At 34.3% G+C, this 8,243-nt stretch overlaps 1 protein-coding gene across 1 annotated transcript; it reads left to right on the top strand.

Moving 5' to 3' along the window:
* Nucleotides 1-2,745: 2,745 nt before the first annotated feature.
* LOC127736118 (uncharacterized) lies at nucleotides 2,746-4,684 on the top strand. Its single transcript, XM_052246662.1, has 2 exons — nucleotides 2,746-2,886; nucleotides 3,519-4,684. The coding sequence occupies exons 1-2, from the start codon at nucleotides 2,802-2,804 to the stop codon at nucleotides 4,031-4,033; spliced, it is 600 nt and encodes a 199-aa protein (XP_052102622.1). The 5' UTR covers nucleotides 2,746-2,801; the 3' UTR covers nucleotides 4,034-4,684.
* The last annotated feature ends 3,559 nt before the right edge of the window (nucleotides 4,685-8,243 follow it).

Genomic DNA, 8,243 nt, shown 5'->3' with positions numbered 1-8,243 from the left:
CCCATTTAAGCATTTTTAGCAACAACTGTAATAGAGAGAAATTGTAACTGTTAAAGATGTTCAGCAAAGTAAGATTTATTCATTTTTAGCTCCCCTGGCACGAAGACAATACATACAAATGTCTTCTTTTAGAGAACCACTGAATGGAATGAAACCAAACATGGCATGAATGTTCGTTATGAGGTGCTGACCAAGTGTTGTTACTTTGAAGCGGATCCATCATCCAAGATGGCCGCCAGAGAGGGACTTAGTTTAACTTAGGACCCTATGGGAAATACATACAAATGTCTTCTTTTAGAGAACCACTGAATGGAAAGAAATAAAACATGGTATGAATGTTCCTTATGAGGTGCTGACCAAGTGTTGTAACTTTATAGGCGATCCATCATCCAAGATGGCTTCCAGCGGGGGTCTTTGTTTAACATAGGACCCTATTGACAATACATACAAATGTCTTCTTTTAGAGAACCACTGAATGGAATGAAACCAAACATGGTATGAATGTTTCTTTAGAGGTGCTGACCAAGTGTTGTTACTTTGTAGCCAATAAATCATCCAAGATGGCTGCCAGCGGGGAACTTAGTTGAACAAAGGACCCTATGGACAATACATACACATGTCTTCTTTTAGAGAACCACTGAATGGAATGAAACTAAACATGGCATGAATGTTCTAATGAGGTGCTGACCAAGTGTTGTTACTTTGTAACCAATCAATCATCCAAGGTGGCTGCCAGCGGGGAACTTAGTTTAACAAAGGACCCTTTGTGAAATACATGCAAAAGTCTTCTTTTGAAGAACCACTGAATGGAATGAAATATAACATGGCATGAATGTTCCTTATGAGGTGCTGACCAAATGTTGTTACTTTGTAACAAATCCATCAACCAAGATGGCTGCTAACGGGGGACTTAGTTTAACAAAGGACCCTATGGGAAATATATACAAATGTCTTCTAGAAAACCACTGAATGGATTGAAACCAAACATTTTATGAATGTTTCTTTAGAGGTGCTGTACACGTGTTGTTACTTTGTAGCTGATTTGTCATCCAAGATGGCTGCCAGCAGGAGGAGTAAGTTTAACAATATTAGGACCCTATGGGAAATACATACAAATGTTTTCTTCTACAGAACCACTGAATAGAATGAAACCAAACATGGCATGAATGTTCCTAATGAGGTGCTGACCAAATGTTGTTACTTTGTAGCCGAACCATCATCCAAGATAACCGCCAGCAGGGGACTTAGTTTAACATACGACCCTATGGGAAATACATAGAAATGATTCTTCTAGAGGAGCACTGAATGGAATGAAACCAAACATGGCATAAATGTTCCTTATGAGGTGCATGAAGTGTTGCTACTTTGTTGCCGATTTACTGTTCAAGATGGCCACCAGGATTTTTTAATAAATTACGGAGCCAATATTAAGGAAGTACACCACTAATTCATGGCCCCATTGCTTTCTATGTTAAATTCCTCAATTTCAAGCAGGCACAGCTCTTTTGTTTTAAGTTCAAATAAAGTGACAATCATTGCATGTCAAAGCAACACTTCATGGTGCTTTGTACTGAAAAAATCAACATACCTTTAGTGGCATATAAGAAAGAACTGGTTCCCGGAACTTCCGATTTACCAAAACAGGTACTCCAGATCTGACAAACAGGCAAAATTACTCTCTTTTTTAAATTTCATGCAATTTTTTTATTATTCAAAATTATAAGTCAAAAAGTGTTCTACAATGATCACCAGTCATTCAGCTTTCATTTGATACCAAAATTACATAAATATTCTACATATTTTGAAAGTTACACCCATGCGTAGGAACTATTTTGTGTTAAATATGTACTACCTTCTGGTATGTGCTTTCTGGCCGGGCCCGAATTAGTGGTGTTACACCTATAACAGAACCAAACTTGCTATATTGACTTCAGCATTACTTTATTTCATTTTATGATCTATTTCAAGCAATAAAATACAAACAAAGCTTTATTCCAAACACTATTTTACTGATTTTAAGCTCAAATTGGACAAGTAGTAACATATGGGTTATATGCAAAGGAAACTGCATATGGATATTACCAATGGCCAATTTGATTTTTTAAAGGCAGTGCTTTAATGCCTTTCTAGTTGCCGTGTTAATCTTTCTTTCCGCGATATCCAACTTATCTACGTGGGGGGTCATTAGGCTCCAAGTAGATCCGGAAAATGTTGATTCTCTCCTCTTCTTATTGTGATATAAAATGTTTTTTGTTTCATTTCATTTACATTGGGAAATAGAGAAACGATCATTGTGTTTTGTTAGTTTTAAAAACTTTTGATATATTTGTATTTTACATTATAAGCAGTCAACCGATTGACAAACTAGAATTATTTGAATTCCGTGTGGAAAGAGGTCGGGTTAATTTCGAGTGTTATCTGCAATCTAGATGTTTATAAATCATTTCAGTCGTTGATATAATAATTAAAGGTCGACTGAACATGAATTATATTATACAATTTAAAGCGCATTTCTGTTTATGCACGCGAACCCGTCTAACGTAATTGTTATTTCGCGGTTATATAAAGTAGCAAATTATCGTTCCTGAATAGGTGGCGCCGTGGTAGCCGATCCTGTTCTTCAACTTCCGGTTTCTGCACTGTGCAACTATTACAGTTGCATTATTAATTAACGATGCCAAGTACATGTTGTTGTGTACCTGGATGTCATTTAAGAGGAGGACATGCATTTCCAAATGACTTAAAAAGAAGGAAAAGTTGGATCAACGCAATGGCCCATACGCAGATTGGACGAGAATACGATGAAATCGTGGAGTCCATCTCAATCAGCTGTTGTTTGCAAGGCACATTTTACTGAAAAAGACTACGTGCAGGAAACTATTCATGGTAAAACTCTATTTTCTTTTTAAAATATATAGTTATATATGTAATCGCCATGCGAATAAACCAAAGTTTGTTTACAACCGCAATTATCGTTTTAGAATAAAAGGGGGTGGTTAATTCAAGACGTCATAATTTTTTGGATTACGATTCAATGTGATCTGTTTGAGATTTTTTGGTGCTTGCTACAATTATAATGATTTCTTACAAGAGGTATATCATACTGAGAATTATTTTAGCAGTAATTATGCTAATGTAGTAATGACAGGAATGCATAAGCTTTGCCTCATAGACTTTCTTGAAAAATATCAGTGACAATGTTAACAGGAACAAAATAATGACATGCTCTCATCTATATTATAGTTGTTTAGGTACAAACAATGTATGTTTGTTGTATACATCTCTCATTGTTTGTCCTCATTAGAGCTTATTTTTGTATGTTTGTCAATATGCCAAATCAAAATAAAGTTTTACTTACTTACTTACTTTGGATTTACATAACATACATTTTGATGTACATTAATTCAGGCTAACATAGTTTTATCCAGATTGTAATGAATAAATCTAGTTAATATTTTGCATTGCTAATGGAAGTTCATTTAATTATCAAAAAACTAATGTTTTATAACCTTTTTCAGGGCGCAAACCCACCATACAGAGACTAAGGTCTACTGCCATTCCCAGCCTATTTTCCTGGATTAAGCAAGAGACTGAATCGTCCGCAAAAAGAAAAATCAGGGCAGTTTCCTGTGAAAACAAAAGAACTAAACTTGATGAATATTGTAGTAGAAATCTAGAGGAAAGTTTTGATTGTAAAGTTGGTTTTCCTGAAGAAGTCATTCATACTGCAGACAGGATTTATGACTGTCCACCACCAACTGCCGAGCTAATGTTGAGCTTCACAGATGGAATTACGCAAACACCATCAATGCCTATATTTTCAGCAGAGAATTTTGAAATGAAGACACGTGACACAGCCATGCAATTTTATACCGGTTTAGAGTTGTATACTAAATTTTTATTTGTTTTCACCACACTTGGTCCAGCAGCACATTGTTTGAGATACATATATTTTCAAATTGATAGGGTGTCATTTGAAAATCAGTTTTTTTATGACTTTGATGAAATTGAGGCATTATACAACCAACTTTGAACTGTCTAGATTCTAGATTGAAACTAGTGTTAAGAATATTGTGTAAACATGGATTGTTTTTATGTCTAAACAGTGGCGTGAGGCTAACACTTGGCCATTAAGTGGTTTAGTCAGGTATTTTTCGCCATCCAACTTCAAATTAAAGTTTCCTACAACTTGGATTATTATTGACAGCACAGAATATCCCGTGATAAAACCTAAAGCTCCTAGAGCTCAGGCAACCTTTTCATCATATAAAAACAGAAACACTGAAAATACTTGTATGTTCGACACCTGGTGGTTTAGTCAACTATGTCTCTAATGCATATGTTAGTTGTACCAGTGACTGTGAAATAGTTGAAAGATAGAATAGTTCAATTATGTGATCCAGGTGACAGTGTGATGGCAGACAAAGGTTTAAATGTGCAAGATTTGTTTGCTCACTTTTTTCAAAAAAAGAAACAGAATTAGTTCCAAAACTCTTATACGGGATAGAAAAGTCTCCAATTAACATGTGCACATAGAGCTAATTATTGGACTTGGCAAAACATACAAAATTCTAATAAATCCTATGAATGGAACTGAAACAAAACTTTCATCTGAAATAACATTTAGTTGTTTTAGGTTGTGTAATTTTAGAACTTGTATTGTGCCAAAGAATGCATAAATAAAAGTGACACAATGAAGTTTGTTCTGATATATATATATATAAATATTATTTACAATTACATGCACATGTAAATTGTAATGCATATAAAAATAAGGAGATGTGGTATGATATTCAGTGAGTTTATCGAACCAAAGTGCATTAGAAATGGGTTAAGCAGTTACAGGTGTTACTGTCACCGTACAATCTCCAACAATTAGAAAAACTTGTACCGTGTAAACAATTTCAGAGATCTTACAACTAAGTTTGACTTTGGTGAATTGTTTCTATCTGTTGATGTAAATATAAAAAAGAAGATGTGGTATGATTGCCAATGAGACAACTCTCCACAAGAGACCAAATGACACAGAAATTAACAGCTATAGGTCACAGTACGGCCTTCAACAATGAGCAAAGCACATACCGCACAGTGAGCTATAAAAGGCCCCGAAATGACAATGTAAAACAATTCAAACAAGAAAACTAACGGCCTAATTTATGTACAAAAAATGAACAAATAACAAATATGCAACACATCAACAAACAACCACTGAATTACAGGCTCCTGACTTGGGACAGGCACATACGTGTACATACAGAATTTGGCGGGGTTAAACATGTTAGCAGGATCCCAACCCACCCCCTAACCTGGGACAGTGGTGTAACAGTACAATATAAGAACGATCTATAAAAAATCAGTTGAAAGAGGCTTAACTCATCAGATGGATAAATACAAATACAAGTGGACGTGGCCGGGTAGTTGTACATCCAAACAACAAAAAGACACTAAGTGCAGATCTGAGAGTACTCGCATTTACTGACAGCTAGTTCAAAGCCACTAACAACTGATAAAAAAATCTTGCATCTAAGACTAAATTATCAATCCGTAAGCTCCCTTTAGAATTTTATAAATTTTAGATTTCACATTTCTGAGTTATGGGGTTTTATTCATTAAAAAAGGGGGGATTTTCCAGTTTTTGGACAACAACTCAAAAATGCTTTAAGCAGTTCGCATGAAACTTTGGTGAATTATTTATAGCTATTGATGTAATCTCCCTATTGATTTCCCTAAATTTCAAATATGACATTGAGAAGAAATTGAACTTTATTTGTTTATAGTCTGGCAACAGATTTATTAAGTATTGCGCAACAGCACAGTGTATTGCACAACAGCAAGAAATCTTTAATTGAATATAAATTCAATTCATATAACCAATTTCAAGTTCTTTGACTACATTTATTCAGAAACTATAATATGTGAAATATTTAATTACAACCAAATTCAGACTTGTATCAAGCTTGAATATTGTGTCCATTTTTGCCCCAACTGTTCAGGGTTGAACCTCTGCAGGTGTATCCAGCTGCGCTCAGCGAATCAGTTTATTTCTTAATTAAGAACTCCTTTTTGTTGAGCCTGTGACTTTTAACGCAGAAAGCTCGACATAGGGATAGTGATCCGGCGGCGGCGTTAGCTAACTTCTTAAAAGCTTTATATTTTAGAAGGTGGAAGGTCTGGATGCTTCATACTTTGTATATGGATGCCTCATGTTACAAAGTTTCTGTCAGTCACATGTCCAATGTCCTTGACCTAATTTTCATGGTTCAGTGACTACTTGAAAAAAAAGTTGAGATTTTTTGTAATGTTAAATTCTCTCTTATTATAAGTAATATGATAACTATATTTGGTATGTGCGTACCTTGCAAGGTCCTCATGCCTTTCAGACAGTTTTCACTTGACCTCGACCTCATTTCATGGATCAGTGAACAAGTTTAAGTTTTGGTGGTCAAGTCCATATCTCAGATACTATAAGCAATAGGTCTAGTATATTCGGTGTATGGAAGGACTGTCCAACTGGCAGGTGTAATCTGACCTTGACCTCATTTTCATGGTTCAGTGGTTATAGTTAAGTTTTTGTGTTTTGGTCTGTTTTTCTTATACTGTATGCAATAGGTCTACTATATTTGGTGTATGGAATGATTGTAAGGTGTACATGTCTAACTGGCAGGTGTCATCTGACTTGACCTCATTTTCATGGTTCAGTGGTCAAAGTTAAGTTTTTGAGTTTTGGTCTTTTTTTCTAATACTATATGCAATAGTTCAACTATATTTGGTGTATGGAAATATTTTATGATCTATTTGTCAGTCACGCAGGTTTTTTTTTTACCTTGACCTCATTTTCAAGGTTCATTGCTCAGTTTTAAGTTTTTGTGTTTTGGTCTGTTTTTCTTAAACTATAAGCAATAGGTCAACTATATTTGTTGTATGGAAGAATTGTTAGCTGTACATGCCTGCCTAGCATGGTTCATCTGACCTTGACATCATTTTCTTGGTTCATTGGTCAATGTTTAGTTTACTTGGTTAATGCTAATTTTGTGTGACAGTTGTAATGAAGCTTTATATTAAGGACTATCAACATAATATCAATGATTAGTAAAGATGGCGAGACATTTCAGCGTGTGCACTCTTGTTTCATTCATAAATTACTTTATACTTGGAAATATAATTTTGCTTGGAGTTATAGTTTCTAAAAAAAGTATTGTCATTGAAAGAGTTGACATGTTGCAATGTACATTTATTCTACATAGTTCTATGGTACCAAATCAAAAGTTTATATAAAAGAAAGAAGTCAAAGGTTTCCCATCATAGTTTAGTTACATACATTTTTTTTGTACCCGAGGTCGTTGAATATAGATCATTTTATATAAATAAGGAGATGTGTTATGATTGCCAATGAAACAACTATCATCCATACATTGTACCTACCAGTAACAAACCACATTTGCGAAGTTGAATAAAATACAGTTGATAACATTTACTTATTACTAAAAAGAAAATGCCAAACTATTTTAAACAGTATTTGACTATAAACATAGATAAAAAAAGGTACAAAGTGGACATAATGCACTAGTTCATAAACAAGTGAGAACAATCGCCTTCATATAGTGCTCAGAATATGACATTCATAAAACTTGTTCAATATCATTAGAGAACTCTAAATCTTAAATACTGAAAGCCACCTCTGATAAGTACAATGTACTATGCAAGATAATGATATAACTGGACTAAAAATACACACAACCTGTAATTAACTGCCTTTACAGCGCTTTCACGCTTTGATTTATTCTCAATGTCATGGTTCTATTTGTTAATTTCTACTATGAAAGCAATGTGCTTACCAATAGTTATATTTTTATCAGTGGTTGTTCATCTGATAAAAACATATTAGTCCAAACCTAAGACATAATTGAGAATATTGTCCCCCCTTTTTTCTTCAAATTGGTAAAGGGACACTTTTGGTATAAACCATACTTCTGTGCTACAACATAGATTTTTAAGAGCAATTTATATATCCCTCAGCTAGATAACTTGCTAAACTGGTTCAAAATTGCATGTACAATGAGATTTTTGAATTCTTATATGAGTATATACCAATTGCCTAGATTGTAAAAGGCTACCATAAGAAAACCAATTAAACTTGAAAAATCATAAGATTATTTGACCAAGAGCCATTGTTTTATCATAAACAAGTCATAATATACCTGTTGCATTGATTTCAATCCCAAATAATGCAAAAATAAGAACTT

This window comes from Mytilus californianus, unplaced genomic scaffold (genome assembly GCF_021869535.1).
Source record: "Mytilus californianus isolate M0D057914Y unplaced genomic scaffold, xbMytCali1.0.p SCAF_1, whole genome shotgun sequence".
In the NCBI taxonomy this organism is placed as follows: Eukaryota; Metazoa; Mollusca; class Bivalvia; order Mytilida; family Mytilidae; genus Mytilus; species Mytilus californianus.
Note: the sequence above shows the minus strand (reverse complement) of the source record. Positions and strands in the feature narration are given on the sequence as shown.

Excerpts from the sequence above, each read along its gene's own strand:
- LOC127736118 (XM_052246662.1), top strand. The coding sequence starts at position 2,802 with ATGAAATCGTGGAGTCCATCTCAATCAGCTGTTGTTTGCAAGGCACAT. Across the intron at positions 2,887-3,518 it reads CGTGCAGGAAACTATTCATG|GGCGCAAACCCACCATACAG; the intron begins GTAAAACTCTAT and ends AACCTTTTTCAG.